The 16,737-nt window shown below is 27.2% G+C and overlaps 1 protein-coding gene and 2 long non-coding RNA genes across 6 annotated transcripts; 1 reads left to right on the forward strand and 2 right to left on the reverse strand.

Moving 5' to 3' along the window:
- Positions 1–229: 229 nt before the first annotated feature.
- LOC137001185 (uncharacterized) lies at positions 230–8,899 on the reverse strand. Of its 2 annotated transcripts, XM_067359551.1 has the most exons (9): positions 8,607–8,899; positions 5,655–5,913; positions 4,514–4,717; positions 4,098–4,419; positions 3,878–4,022; positions 2,972–3,048; positions 2,534–2,740; positions 1,814–1,986; positions 230–1,691 (listed from the first exon to the last, which is right to left on the reverse strand). In XM_067359551.1, the coding sequence occupies exons 1-8, from the start codon at positions 8,897–8,899 to the stop codon at positions 1,829–1,831; spliced, it is 1,665 nt and encodes a 554-aa protein (XP_067215652.1). In that variant the 3' UTR covers positions 230–1,691; positions 1,814–1,828. The 2 variants fall into 2 exon arrangements, with proteins under 2 accessions (XP_067215652.1, XP_067215653.1); XM_067359552.1 differs by lacking the exon at positions 2,534–2,740.
- Positions 8,900–9,095: 196 nt separating this feature from the next.
- On the forward strand, positions 9,096–14,830 carry LOC105669385 (uncharacterized). Of its 3 annotated transcripts, none has more exons than XR_010891304.1 (6): positions 9,096–10,147; positions 10,224–10,975; positions 11,130–11,247; positions 11,549–11,630; positions 11,884–12,274; positions 12,697–14,830. It is a non-coding gene; the product is annotated as an uncharacterized lncRNA (long non-coding RNA). The 3 variants fall into 3 exon arrangements; XR_010891303.1 differs by having other exon boundaries at positions 10,224–10,320; positions 10,757–11,247; XR_010891302.1 differs by having other exon boundaries at positions 10,224–11,247.
- Positions 13,041–16,531, reverse strand: LOC105667589 (uncharacterized). Its single transcript, XR_010891299.1, has 4 exons — positions 15,990–16,531; positions 15,581–15,916; positions 15,429–15,509; positions 13,041–15,363 (listed from the first exon to the last, which is right to left on the reverse strand). It is a non-coding gene; the product is annotated as an uncharacterized lncRNA (long non-coding RNA).
- Between the last annotated feature and the right edge of the window lie 206 nt (positions 16,532–16,737).

Here is a 16,737-nt window from a genome sequence, read left to right on the forward strand (position 1 = left end):
ATCGATTACATATGAATTAATTTGTGCAAATGTGTGAGATACCAAACGTTCTCTACTTATATTCAAATGAAAACGAAGCACTGATACTAAATATATAAAATGCGGCACACTATATTTTAAATATTTATTTAAACAATAGTTTAAAGTGAAAAATAAGAATTGAAATATCTTTGGCTCAAGAAACATACATTTGCAGAAATTAAATCTGTATCTTCATATAAATGACCTATATTACTTAGAAGTATAAAACTATCACAACACTTAGTACATATTCGTAACAGTATTACAGAAAAAAGTAAAAGTATCTTTGGCATCTTATAGCTTTGCACAAATTGGAATCTCTAATTACGTTATATGCGAAAGATACATTTTTCTTAGAATATAAAATGCTGCCATTTCTATAATGATACGTCTTTTGAAAGATATAACTCATAGTCATTCTTACTCATAGTTATAAACAGGAAAAAAATTAAAAAATTTGACGTCATCCATCAATTTGTAGCTAAATGTTCAATGCGATTGGATAAAATAAATTGTACGTACCATTATAGCAAAGACATTCCGGTACATTTAATTGATATCAACTTCTCAACTCTACTTATATTTAGGCAATAATCTCTGGTATTATATATAAAATACATACAATAAGTCAGGTACTTTGCCTTATTTGGTTAAGGCTGTATAATAGTATAAAATAAAATCACAGTTTCATACTATATGTAACAAAAAAAGAATAAAAACATTCATATATCTTTGACGCAAGAAACATACATTTACAGAAATTGAATGTCTGTATCTGATTATAAATTATACCTATATTTTGACTTAAAATAAATCTGAAAAAAGCTGAAATTTCTATAATCTATACATCTTTCAAAATATACAAACTATTATTCTGAGGGTGATCCTACAACGCAAATTGTCGCCTGATTGTCAGTCAATACAAAGTATTTTTCAGTTAAAGCCATTATTAAGTTGTCATTCTTCGCGATAAAAACCGAAATTTTCAATGCACTGTAGAACCACTCTGTAGACAAATAGAAAAAAGTGTAACGTGTTTAGCACTTATTATCGGAGAAAAGAATCGAACTTTTATCTATCTTATTAAAGTAAGTTATTAACTCCTCTTGCAACAATGTATAATCAATCTATAGATGTGTATATATGTATATATATATATATATATATATATATATATATATATATATATATATCTTTCCAAAGTAAAATTACACAAACATCTATCTCTATCACAGAATCTTTTTGTCATCAATATTGATATCATTCGAGTAATATTGATATCAGTGTTTTTGAAACTTAAATTCTCGAAACTCATCAAGTAATATTAATATCAGCAATTTTGAAATTTAAATTTTTTACGTGGATAGATATAAATGTTTTATGTAGATAGATATGAATGTTTTATGGTTTTCTAATTCTTACGTAATTATCATATGTTACGTTACATATCGGACATCGATCGGCTTCTAAACGTTCGATGCATAAAAAGCAACAAGCCAAATGACCGCAAGGTATAAAAGCATGTGTACGCTCGTTTACAAGACACACAGTACATATGTTTTTCGTACATTCTTCTTCTGATGCAGTTTAATATCATCCTTCAGTTTCTAATCCAAAGAATAAATATGATTTACTTAATTTAAATATAAATATTCATCTTCCAGTACTTTCTATATATTTTATTTTTATTAGAAAAAGAAAATGTTAATATTAAGTATATAAATATTTGTCGAAGTTAACAAATTTTATTTTATTTTAATTCTGCATCAGTAGAATGCTGTGAAATAATTACCTTGCTGCAATTAAATTAAATTCTTATTCTGCGACGTTTTTTTGATGATTCTTTTGATGATATTTTTATTTCTTCCTTTGATACTTTATCTATCCTTTGTAAAATCACCTTTAACTCTGGTAATTTTAAGATATCTTGTTTTTGTGTGTTTTCGTGTTCTCTATTAAAGTTTTCTGTTAACAAATATGATACTATAGTAATATATTTATTATAATAATATGATAGCGATATATATTTTTTAAAAACATAAAATCCCGCATAGAAAAATTTGGTTATATATGTCCAAATTTTTCTATGTAGGATCTGAAATTTGTGTTACTGTAATTGCAAAATTTATTTTTAATATAAACAAATATATACATCTTAGATGTACAAAAAAGATTGTATTATAATTTGTGTTTGTAAGGGAATATAAATAATGATATGTTTAATATGAATATATATACAATAACTTATTATATATCCGTTATCAATTTTGATGTATAAAAACATTAATTTTATAAGATCAATAACAGTCAAATACTAAATCCAAAAAAAAACAAAATTGTTATCTAGTAGAATTGTTATAAATTTATATAATATATGTTATGTTATTCAGTTGTAAAAGTAATAAAAATAAATTTAATGGAGTATATTATTTCATTTTATTCAAACCACTGTATTTCACTTTTTTTTAAAGTATGATGCTTGCAAATGTAATATTAAAATTTACATGTTTACCTTTATCAGTGTTTAACACATTATTTTGTCTTCTTTTGTGATATTTTGTACGTGAATGATTCATTTCCTCATAATTTAATGTTTGTAATGGTGTTTTCCTTTTTGTATTAATTTTTGTGTCATCTTCTATATTATGCAGTGTATTTGATTTTGTTTCTAAATACACATGATCATATTCTTCATCAAATGTTGAATTAGGTATGTTATCTTTTGTAAAAATATAATTTTTATATTAAATTTAAATATATATCCATACAATCAAGATATTTAACATTTTTATTTCATATATATTAAATATTTTAAGAATATAATATCTTTACAAGATAAAGTTTTTTTTGTATATATTTATTTAGATGAATTTAAATCAGAGGGTAGTATTTTTCCACTTTGCGAAAGCTTCAAATATCAAATTTTATTAATTACTAATAATAGACATACCATTAGAAAGTAATTTATCCTTTATCATATTTTCATATTTGTCGTTGAAAAAACGTAAGAAATTGTTGAGATCCAACCTAAAAAGAATAAAAAAATACTTTTACTATGTATTGCATATATACTACTATGTATTACATATGTAGAAATAAAAAAGAAACATATAAAAATATTAAATTTACAATATAAATGCAGGATGCCGAAAATGGAAATTAATATCTTCATTTCATGTTCAGTCGCAAATTTAGTCGTTTTTAATGAAAATTATTTAACACAAAATTGAAAATATTGATATTTATTTTTAATTAATCTTTATAAAAAATCAATCTAAAAGTAATCTTATAAATAGAATCACACATTTATCTGTTCTTTTAGATACATCAATTTTTCTTGTAATTATCTGATGTAAAAAAATGTAAGATTATGTAAATTGTTATTTTTTAATAGCTGTTTTTAAATAGCTGTTTTTTTTCAAAGCTTTTATTTAAAAAATGATAGGAATCAATAGATATAAATAGTACACAATAGGTTTTCAAAAATATACTGCTTATATACAAAAAAGTAATTGAAAAAACGACAATAAATTAAATTTTTTTATAAATAAAGCTATTCTGTGTGCTTTTATAAGTCGACTTTCTTCTCATTTAAAAAATTTATATTATATCGATTCTCAAAAGTCTCGAATCTCGATGCGGATTATTTCTCGCTGTCAAGTCAATTTCATATCTAACAGCTCTTGATTATCGCGTCAATTTATGAATTGTTAAAATTAAAGTCTGTTTTAGTCTTTGCATAATACATTATATAATGTATAATCAATTCGCTATTAATGTGTTATGCAAAGATTAAAAATTGCGAAAGAAAACGTCGATGAAAGATTATGTGTTATAGAATTTTATATAAACTAACCTGCCTGTTGCAAAATAGTTTTGCATTTTTAATATTTTATTATCTCGATTTCTGTTTTTAATAGTTGTATAATGCTCAGTAGTTTCGGTTGTTTTTAAACGTTTCAGTTTTATTTCTTCGTCAGTTATTAATATTCGCAGATTATCTGTAAGCATATTATTTTGTCAAAGTTTGTTTACTTTATATATAAAATGGAAAAAAATATTAATGAGAACATTACCTAAGAAACTCCAGACGTTTTCATGAGATTTACTGAATTTTCTTCCTGCTATGTTATGGAAAGTTTCTGTTATATTATTTGTCCTTACAGGACAATCATAAACGCTGACTTTTGATGCTAGTAGTAACCAAGTTTTGCGTACATATGTTAAAAAATCATTAACAGCAGGATATTCATGAGAAATTTGATCGACTTCAAATTGTATAAAGGAAAGTGCTTCCTCAAAACAATCAGAAGGAACCAATGCCATACTCATAGTCATTGATAAAATGTTTCTTGGTGCATCCATTAAGCCTAATCGCCGCCAATGACGCAAAAGTGCCTGTAAGTGAATATTTATGTATTATAATAACTGGTTTATGTAAATAATATAGAATAAACATAAAAAATAAATTATGTAAAATTATAATGCACACTTGATTATAGTGAAACCAACACCCATGTGCTGCTGCTGCTGGAAATTGTTCATTTATCACTTTCATGGCTGCTGTCTCATAGTCGCTCATTATAAATTTTACATTATGTTGAAGCATTGGCACTAACTCTAGAATTTTGTTCCAAATAGCTCTGTACATATTACTAGAACGACTTTCACACAGGATAAAGATCATAGCAATACCCTGCAAAATAAACAAATTACAGTATTCCTATTATAATTAAACAATGAATAAGAGTATGGGATAAAGCATCAATTGATATTGTTCAAATCATGATTTTATTGTTTTTTAAAGAAAAAACATATTTAAAAGGCTCATAGATTTATTATAAAGAATAAGAGGAATCATATACTTTTATATAATTTATAACTTCATAATATACATATAAAATAAATATTAAATTATATTTTTTTAAAACTACTTTTTTTAAACTTGACATTTTCTATGTCTATATTATAAAAGAATAAAATTAGTATTTATTAATAAAATAAATTAACTTATATTACAACTTTTTTATACTATTTTTTTTAATGATTTATTGAGTAATATTATACATATGCAATATTTTAACTAGTGATAATTCATGTTATAATATATTTTTATTACTTACTACATTCATATATATATCGAGTATGTAGTGTATACATTTGATTCATTAATGGTACACGTGGAACAATCTGCAAAGTTAACATTATTTAAATGTATTACTTTTAACCTCTTAAATAGTAGACTCGTGTGTATTAATAATGATACTCGGTATAAACTGTGAGGATGACGAGTCAGTAGTTGGATATTCTTTTATAATAATTAATTTGTTAAAACTTTATGATCACTCATCCATACATGACTTTTATATACAACTAATTTTATTGCATTGATAATGGTTGCGTACTTGACCGAAACATCTACAGTTTTTAACGTCAAAAATTTAATAAATGAACATTAAGAGTTTTAACAAATTAATTATTACAAAAGAACATCCAATTCTGGCTCGTTATCCTCACAGTTTACACCGAGTATCGTTATATATTATTTTTATTGTATACATATACATATACATATACATATACATATATAGAAACAATATACTGTGTGTGTATTATAAGATATACAAACTTACATTAAATGTGCCATCGACATAAAGTTCTGTTGATTTTTGTAATTCTTGCAATAGCTCATTACTTGTAAATATTAATGCTTTTTTTCCATCGCTGCAAGTTACATTTCCTTTGTAAAATTTTTCAAGAGGTTGGTAAGTTGATAAATTCGTAGCAAGAGTCTCCATATCTTTTGGTAAAGTTGGGCGAAGTTTGATTCTTTCACGGTACAATGTAGTTTTCAATGTTGCATATGATAATGTTGTGGCTGCTTCAGGATATCTATATTACAAACAAATATCTGTATTACAACAAATATAAGTTACAAGCAACAATAATAAATTCTTATATTAATTACAGAATTAAAATTGATATCTCAAGAAAGAGTGTATGTAATATCTATGATTCATGTTTTAACAAATCTATGATTCATATTTAAAGTCAAATGAAAGCGTACAAAATTCAGAAATAAATTGAACAAGTAGGTAGTATAGACATTATATGGTATGTACAATATTTCTTCAAATGTTCTCTAATTTGTTCTCATTAACTAGTATTTGTGAGAAATGATCTTATTTAGAGCAAAATTATTTGTAAACAAATTATTCGTTTTTCTGCAAAAAATTCGTATATTTGATCCTTAATTTTATTTAATTTTGTTTAACTTCTTTGTAGAATATACACATATATTTATATAAGACATAAAATGTCATTATTTAATCGTACTAAATTTACCAAAAAAAGAAACAATAGCAGAAAACATTGCACAAATAACAATCAATAAAATCATTATATTAATCAATTCTTAAAAACTTCTGTTTCCTACTTTAATATGTAAATAAAAATTGTCAATCTTCATGACTATTCAAATAAAATAATAAAAAATGAATATTATAATCATCTTTGTAGTATTTATAATATTAATGTTAATAAAATTTAAAAACTTACATTACAAATCAACAAATAAATTATTTATACTATATATTTTATAAAAATATTTTAAATTGTAAGAAGCCAATATAAAATAGATATACTGTATTTAAAACTTTAAGCTCATAAAAATATGTTGAGCATTTGAAAAAAAAAACTTAGGTTTGTTAAAACATGAATTGAATGAAAGTAACCATACATAGGGTGTTCGTCTAATTATTCGGACAAATATCTCATAACTGATTAAAGTAACGAAAATAAAGGAAATATGGTTTTTAGTCCCCAATAAAATGTACATAAAATTTTTTTTAACTTGTGACCTTTTTGAGTTTTAAAGGTCACCATTGTTTTTTTAAGTTGAATCATCATAATTTTCTTATATAAATCGATTTCTTATCACATTCTGTATAAAAAGTTATAAGGGTATAATAGAAAAAAAAAATAGTTTACAAGATATTTTATATCTTAGTTTGATCTATTTTGTCATAAAATACAAAATACCTAAAAAAAACATTTAATTTTTGAGAAGCTTAATACTTTTATGCACTAAATAATGAGACAAATCAATTGGTGCAAAAAATACAGTTGCTTTAAAAAAAATATGTAATTTGCAACATGCAGTTGCATACTTTTTTTAAAAACAACTGTTTTTTTTTACACAATTAATTGATTCCTCATTATTCTGTGCATTAAGGTATTAAGATAAGATTACCGAAAATTAAATATTTTTCGAGATATTTTATATTTTATAAAAAATATGTCAAACTAAGATATAAAATATCTCGTAAATTATTCATTTTTTGTTCATTACATCCGCATCCTTATAATTTTTTACACAGAATGTGATGAATGGATTTATATAAAAAAAATTAATTTATAAAAAAAATTGGTGGTTTAATTTAAAAAAACAATAAGACCTTTACACACACACACACACACACACACACACACACACACACACACACAATATAATAAGAGAAGTAAGAGTTATTTCTTTATAGGATATTAATAGGGCATACATTGTGGAACAAAGAAAAGCATTAAATAATAGCAGAAATGTAAAATTTAGATACATTTAAAAAAGCTTAAAAACTTGTTAAAAAAAAGTACAATAAATAAATCTCTTTTAAGAAGTTCAAGATGAAGGTAATGAATAGGAAGATGCAGAAAAAACAACAGAAATTAAAAAAGAAAAACCAGTCAAAGAAAATTGGGGAACAAATTTAAAAAGATCTAAAAGAATATGTAATACACCAGATTGACATATAGATTGTATACTTATACAATATTACTATAATCTTTAATTTAGAAAAAAAAAAATGTAATCAAACAAGAAAAAATCTCCAAAAAAAAATATTTAGAGTACATATAAAATTGAAGATATTAATGAATTAAAAGAAAAAAATATCATTACACAAGTGGATTTTCAGGATTAAAAATGAATGATAGGAAATGCAAGGGAGATACTTGTAGTAAAAAGTTAAACAACATAAATAGATCAATAAAAAATTTTTAGTCCTGTGATTGAAACGAGGAGTCAACCACTGTAGCAATCATTGTACATTTTTTAAATGTACAGTAATATATATATATATATATATATAAACATATAGACAATCACAATGCAATAGCATTAAAAATAGAGTGCTAGTCAAACATCTAAAATAGATGTTAAATTCAGATTCATATATAAATTTATTAAAAATAAAGTAATAAAACTAAAATATTGTTCAAGAAATGTTAGCAGACATTTTAATTAATCCATTAAATTCTGCAAAATTTGTTAAATTAAAAAAAAAATTATTATGCAAATAACACAAAATTAAGAAAGAGTGTTAAAATAAGAATCAAGTTAAAGTAATTTTGTGCAAATTTTATAAACAAAGTAGTGCGCGCGCGTGCATACACACACACACACACACACACACACACGCGCGCGCGCGCGCGCACGCACGCACGCACGCACACGCACACACACTATTTATATATATATATATATATATATAATGTTCTGAAAAATATACTAAAACTTGAAAAATACTTACTTTCTGCAGACACTATCAAATATTTCTTTCAATGGTAAAGATGTATCTCGACAAAGTTGCAGCATTTCTTGTTTCATGATAAAATGCCTTACTTTCCATTTTATTGGAACATGAGTATGATCTTGAACTAAATGTATTTTGCCATCTTTATCAACTTTAAGGGTACCAAAACAATTCGTAGATCGACGAGTATTACATCTCAAAATATTTGGATTACGAGAATCCTTGTTATAAATATAATCATCATAAACGTAAATTATTGTACCAGATTTCCTCCCATTTATTTCCTCCATCTAAAAAATAATTAAAAAACGTTAAAATTAATAATATAATTTAAAAAAGTAGAATTAGAAATTGCTAGATAATAATGTTATATTAAAATTACTAACAGTTTTGCTATACATAAGCATTTTGTCACAAATTCTTAGAATGTCACAGAATTCATTTATGGCATACATATCTGTACTACTATTAATAAGCATCTCCTTAAATGCACTCATAGATATAAACAATACTTCACTCACACTATACACAGATGCTCTGTACTCAATTAATATGTATTTTTTAAATGCAAAAACTATTAAGTGTTACTATTTATTTTCAAAATTAACACATAGTTTTTTTATTAAAATTACAAAATAAGCTATTTTCTTTTAAAAGTATAGTACAATACGTAAAATATAATAAAATTTGGAATAGCATAACTTCTTTCCACATAAGCTGAATTTACATTACAGTATATAGAATAATATTCGACTATTATCGAATATTATCTATAATATTTTGCAATTTATTCAGAATCTGTTTTATGCTTAGCAAGCTATATTAAACTGAAATTAGCCATATGCTGATTAAATATTTCATATAAATAAATCAAGAGACACGGTAGTGTCTCGCGCCAAGTTCACGCGCAGCGCAAGACCGACCGTGTATCTTTACGCGAGCCCGAAAGTTGAGACGAGCCGAGATTATCGGATTTATCGGATCTCAATAACGGCTGGGCCGATTGAGTTGTTGTTAGGCTCAATCGATAGCGCATACCCAAATTACATAAGAAAAGTATGCTTGTTTTTACTGTAGGTGCTGTAGAAAAAAAGTTATAATAGTCCAAAGTCGAAATGTCTAAAATAGTACGATAAAAATGTCCAGCTAAAATGTCCATGTTCCGATTTCTGACGTTAGGTGCGCTGATGGCGCTGAGAAGCCGCGCGGCGCGCGCTTACGTTGGCATTTGCATTTATTTATTTACATAACCTTTCAGTTCAGAAAGTGTGAAAATAAAAAAAAAGTGATAATAGTGAATTCGGTCTAACAAATTTGGCCACTCGCACTATGCACACTTAATAAGACTGCTTATCCAGAGCAGTGTAGTGCGAGTGACCAAATTTGTTAGAAATTCGTATTAAGTGAAATAAGTGTATAAGTGTATATGTGTTGATTTTATATCGAGGTGTGATTTTATTTCCTTGGTTGGCTAAAATCAAGAGACACGGTAGTGTCTCGCGCCAATATGACAGAGCTCTATTCAATAAGAAAGATGGGTATGCGTAGTCGTATTTTGTATTTTACATGGATGTTATATATAGATATATATAGATAACTTTATCTTTTATATAGAGGATAACATTTCAACAATGTTGGTGAGAAAGAAGTAAAAGGCAGGCCACATATGTTTTATCAAGTTTTGATTGATCAACGAGATTGTCCTTTTATAGTAAGAAGCAAAAAATTATAATTTTTATCTTGCTTTATATGTATGTATATAATACTTTTATATTTTTATTAGGTTATTCAATTATCTGTAATATTGTAATAAGAACGTAATTTTTAGTAGAAATAAAAATTGGTTTCTCTTACTTATTGCCAAATAGCACATATTCGTTTCATAAACATTTCCTCAACGTATGTGAATACATTGGATATGTTTAGAAAACGTATATGAAACAAACATGTGCTAACTGAGTTGCATTTTCACAAATAATTCTTTCTTTCTTCTAACTTTCTTTTAATTTTTCATGAAAATTTTACACCGCTTTAGTACGACTAACTACAATAGTTGTTATATTATATTTATTCTTCTTATATAGAATATAAATAACATGTGTCGTAAATGTATGTTTTTTTTTCTAATCAAGAAATTCTTCTTGCAGATGCTTAAAATGGGAATTAGTATGGCATTCCCACATATCTTATTAAACAGATTAATATTTATCATAATAATTATTATACATTACATCCCGTTCGCAAAATGGAAGTGGCAAACTTAATAGCACGTAAAACGATTTCTTATTGGTATGATGATATGTTTCTGTGGTCCAAAGAAGGATTTATATATTATTACGTTTCTTGCAGCACATATTTTGAATCAGGTTTTTTTATACTTTCATTATTAGTACATTACTTTATACTTTAATATAAACGACTAAACGTTAATAGCAGCTGTCAACAGCGCTAAATACGTGTTGCCAAAATTTAAAAAACTTCTCTCGAAATATATTTACTCGATCATGTCACGCTTTACAGACTCGGTTATATTCCACGATGGACTTATTTTACATCCAAGTACAACAGGAATCTTTACGTTTCGATGATCTTCCTACAGATTCTCTGCCATTTAAATTATCCCGTTATTATATCACATGTAAGTTTAAGCAAATATAACTAAAATATTATTTAGAATCAAAGAAAATGTAATTTTGAAATATTGATAATTCTATGTAAATTTACAAAATTTGTAACAAAGTATAAGAAAACTTAACTGTAAATCGATTAAAATACAACTTATTTATATATAAAACATATTATAAGTATATTAAAAATAAAAATTAAGACTATTTTAAAATATTAATTACTATTATGTCAATAGTAATTAATACTATATTAAAAGTAAAAAAAATACATTATACTATTCAACAAATATTTTACAATTTGAATCGTTACAGCATCTATTATATGGCGCATGTTATATCATATAATATCTGATATGAAGTTTTGGACTAGTCTCAACATGTATAAAAACATACAGTGAGTAATATCTTTTTATATCTTTAAACAATGATAATAATAATGAAATAAAAAATTTGAACAGTAAAGCAAATGACATGCTTCAACATCTACTGTTCAAAACTAGGAACTAACCGTTTTAAACTTATCGGCTACTTTTAGTTACTCTTTATGTAAAGAATTTTAAACAACATATTGAGGAATTATTATTTATAGTAAATGATGTAATAATTTTATAAATGATAAGAAAAATTTTTGCAATGTTATTTTTCAGGCATAATCAGACAAACGCGACAGATACTGAGAATTTATCTACTATCGTATCATTTTGGAACGCTGTGGAAAGTGTTTTAGGTACAACAAGTAATATATGTAACTTTAATATAGAAGATGTAATCGATATTTGGTCAATGCAAGGACATTATCCTGTACTGTACGTGACACAAAATTATTTTACTAACTTAGTATCAATCACATATATTAATTCTAAACATATACAATTTCCTAATATGAAACAATATAAATTATACGTGGTATATACGATACGACGAAATCACTCATGAACATCGAGACACATTACTTTTGGCTATCTACACTAACACCGTACCATTATATATCGCACAAGATTGACATTAATGATTGGATCATTCTCAATTTACAACAAGGTAAATATTAAACAGTATTTTTATTATTCTGCTGACTTTATTTTCTATAATTGATTCTTCATTATTCCATGTTCAATCATTAGAAATATGTTATTTATTTAATATATTAATATATGTACAATACAATTCAAATATATACACTACTCGCAACAATTAAGTGATCAAGAAAAATTGCTAAAGAAACCAATCTTCAAATTATTGTAACTCCGCGAAAATCATTGTGTTTTAATTTAAGAAAAAGCGTTTGGAAGCTTGAAACTTCTTCTTTCTACTGATCGTTTTAATGGTTGATATATACTGCAAAATTTGTTGTTCCTTTTGCTGAACGCAGGCATTAAATGTATTATATATTGATATACAAATTATGGTAATATTGAATTAATTTTAGTTTTTTTATTAATGTAATAATGTAATTTTTTTAGGTCTTCCTCCGAGACTGAAAGATTGAGCACCGTAGTGAAAATGTTCTCTGAAAAAGGCTCACAGTTGGTCGTGAAGCACACACAATTGTGGAGGATGTTCCTGGGACATATTTTTTACTACAAACAACAATGTAAAATCATACGGATTACACGGCCAATTACATTCGCTTCTAATATATACGAACTCGTGACTCGTGTTTCAATGTTATCATACGGATTACACGGCCAATTACATTCGCTTCTAATATATACGAACTCGTGACTCGTGTTTCAATGTTATTTTTATAGAAAATAGTACGCAAATGACTGTTGCGTGGTTTGCTCGCAAGTTTTCATTACTCAGACTTCATCATTCTTTTAAATTGCTAAAACACGTTCTAATTTTTTGATATATTTTTGTTTGTCTAATGTTTAAAGGTAAGTAAAGTGCGAATAATTATTTTTCCAAGTATTAGTTTACATTTCAAAATTACAAGACAGATACTGAAACTCTTACGCGATATGTCATACAAATGTCATATGCTGGAGAGCATCTGCGAGAGAAATCACCGATGCTCAAAATCGAGTTCTATAATATAACGTAGTCATGGTAAAAAGGTATTATAATTCTAAAGGAAATATGCAGGGCCAATATCAAATGATGAAGTGTAAATGCTAAAACCACAGTCATACAGCCATTTGTCATTTTGTATTTTTCATGAAGATGCTTGAACTTAAATCACACAAGTTTGTATTGATCATAACTGCAGTCTGATAAATCAACGAATGATTAAGAAAATATTATAATATCGTAATATATCATAATTATAGCGTTAATCGATGTAAGTAAGCGATCATTCTGTGCAAATGGTTAACGGAAAACCGATCTATATAAGCTAGCCAATTTCGATCAAAGGAATAGTAACATATATTTAAAAAATTATAAATAACACAATAATTATGATAATGCGAGTCACAGCAAATTACATTCTTATCGATAATGGTGTTGGTTCTTGCTGAGAATAAAAAAAAATGTCCACAAGTTCTCGCGGACATTGAGCAAGTATTACTCAGACTTCATCATTCTTTTAAATTGCTAAAACACGTTCTAATTTTTTGATATATTTTTGTTTGTCTAATGTTTAAAGGTAAATAAAGTGCGAATAATTATTTTTCTAAGTATGTTTACATTTCAAAATTACAAGACAGATACTGAAACTCTTACGCGATATGTCATACAAATGTCATATGCTGGAGAGCATCTGCGAGAGAAATCACCAATGCTCAAAATCGAGTTCTATAATGTAACGTAGAAATGTTTTACAATTATTTATTCGCTATTATCATGGTAAAAAGGTATTATGATTCTAAGGAAAATATGCAGGGCCAATATCAAATGATGAAGTGTAAATGCTAAAACCACAGTCATACAGCCATTTGTCATTTTGTATTTTTTACAAAGATGCTTGAACTTAAATCACACAAGTTTGTATCGATCATAACTGCAGTCTGATAAATCAACGAATGATTAAGAGAATATTATAATATCGTAATATATCATAATTATAGCGTTAAGCGATGTAAGTAAGCGACCATTCTGTGCAAATGGTTAACGGAAAACCGATCTATATAAGCTAGCCAATTTCGATCAAAGGAATAGTAACATAAATATTTAAAAAATTATAAATAATACAATAATTATGATAATGCGAGTCACAGCAAATTACATTCTTATCGATAATGGTGTTGGTTCTTGCTGAGAATAAAAAAAAATTTCCACGAGTTCTCGCGGACATTGAGCAAGTATTTTTGCGAACAAGAACACGCATCTCTCGCTACAAATAAAATGAATAGGTTTTTTCGTAACAGCTAATAATACGCAATTTATTATTATATAATATTTTAGTGATTATGTGTATGTTTCTCGTCTGTGACGTGCTAATGATTCTTCCTTGGTGTTATAAAATTCCGCCATTCCGTTCCTTCGCGCAAATAAAGTAATCGACAGTCGTCAATTAGTGCACAAATAAATTGCTATCGCAAACTTTATCTAATTTCAACGCAGGGAAGAATTATTCGCACGAGATAGAGCGTGTAACGTTTTGTATTGGTATTATTGTAACTTGTCAAAAATATAGTGCTCAATTTAATTTGCCCTATTGTTGGTTTTCTTTGTGCAACGAAGGTAAAAGCACTGTGACCGCCTCAAAGCAGAGATCATCACATTTGTGAGCATACTTTCAACAAGATTTCATTAAAATTAATTCAAAAATAATCTTTCAATATTGACATAAATTTTCATTTCAGTATTGCACGCAAACTTTGAATTTCATTTTAATCGATATACCTTAATATTACCGATATAATACATTTCTCTCTCTCTAATTTTGGAAACCAATGGATCCTACTGTTCGCGAAATCGACCCAATTGCGTTTCTAATTTGTAGATACTACTAATAATAAAAAAAAATTTAATGTACTAATAATAAAAAAATATTTACTGGTTGTATATCATTAATTTTGTATTCTAAAGTACCAGAGATATTCGAAACCAACAACGGGGACAGTAGTAGTTTTAAAAATGGAAGTGGACCGGCCGGTGTCCACCTCCACCGCGATTTCCACCGCGATTTCCACCGCGACCTCCTCGGTGACCGCGATTTCCTCCTGTTCTACTCCACCGTGGTGCTGTAACAACAAAAAACAAATATAAAAATATAATTCAGAGGTAAAAAATAAAAAATAAAACTTACGTAGAACTGGCATGTAATTTTGCACTCCCATTTGCTGCCACTGCCATTGTTGCTGCTGCTGCCGCTGCCAATTCTTGATCTCTGAAAAGAATAATAAAATATTAGTTATATTTTTTTAAACGGATATTTTTATATAATTTTTTGTTAATTACCTTTCACGATATATGGTGGTAGATACGATGTATCTACCACTGGTGAAGGTGATGCTGATGCGTGTGGCAGCGGCGGCGGCGGCGGCGGCTGCTGCAATAGTGTTGGTAAATACTTTTGCGGCGGTGGCCCCGATGACGGCGGTGGCCCCGATGGCGGCGGTGGCACCGATGGCGGCGGTGGCACCGATGATGACGGCCCCGGTGGCATTGGTTCTAACCCTTGGCTATCGCCATATTTTTCTTTTATTTGCCTCAATTCTTCTTTCAATGCAGCGATTTCTGCATTTTCAGCAGAAGTCGCTGCATTGGGAGTATTTTTCTTTTTTTCGCTCATTTCTGTAAAAAATAAAATATTTTTCATATTATACTAAATAATTATTATACTAAATAATTTTTTTCTCGTACTTACTTTTTCTTTTCTCTCTGCGTATTGTTGTTCGCTTCACTTGCTGCGGCGACATATTGGTTTCACGTTTCACTTAATGTTAGCCATGCCCTCTTATGGCGTTTTGGTTTCACTTAATTGTTGTTAGCCACGCCCTCTTATGGCGTTTATCATTGTTAGTAGTGACAAAATGCAAGTTTTAGGTCGCTAGCGCCATTGGAGGTAGGGGTCGTGTCCACTAGCGCCATTGGTGGTGGGGGTCATGACCATGTTTCTCGCCCACGAAGTAAAAGTAAGGAGACGTAACTACATAGATTGAAAGTGGTCACGAAAAATGTTCCGTGAAGGAGGAGGTTTGCCGAGTGGAATAACTTGCAACATTTCGTCGCCATCTTTAAATTGTCAATGACAGATGAGACCACAGTGAGAGAAAAGGTTATAAGGATTAGAAAAGCATGGAACGTAAGTATGAAATTGAAATAAACAAATAAATTTTTAAAAAATAAAAAAAATGTTACAAATTTTTAAAGAACATAAAGAATATAAAGAATATAAATCTTATATAATACAAACTATGTTTATCTTAAATAAGGTTAATATAATTATAAATATATTTTAGAGAAGAAAACGCCGTAGATGATAATATATATAATTTAGAATATACTTATCAGTATCAGTATTCAAGAAAATAAAGATTGAAAATAAAATATACATATACACACACATTTCTGCAGAGAAAAAAGGTAATAATATTAAAAAGTATTATAATATA

The sequence above is a fragment of the Linepithema humile genome, chromosome 7, assembly GCF_040581485.1.
Source record: "Linepithema humile isolate Giens D197 chromosome 7, Lhum_UNIL_v1.0, whole genome shotgun sequence".
In the NCBI taxonomy this organism is placed as follows: Eukaryota; Metazoa; Arthropoda; class Insecta; order Hymenoptera; family Formicidae; genus Linepithema; species Linepithema humile.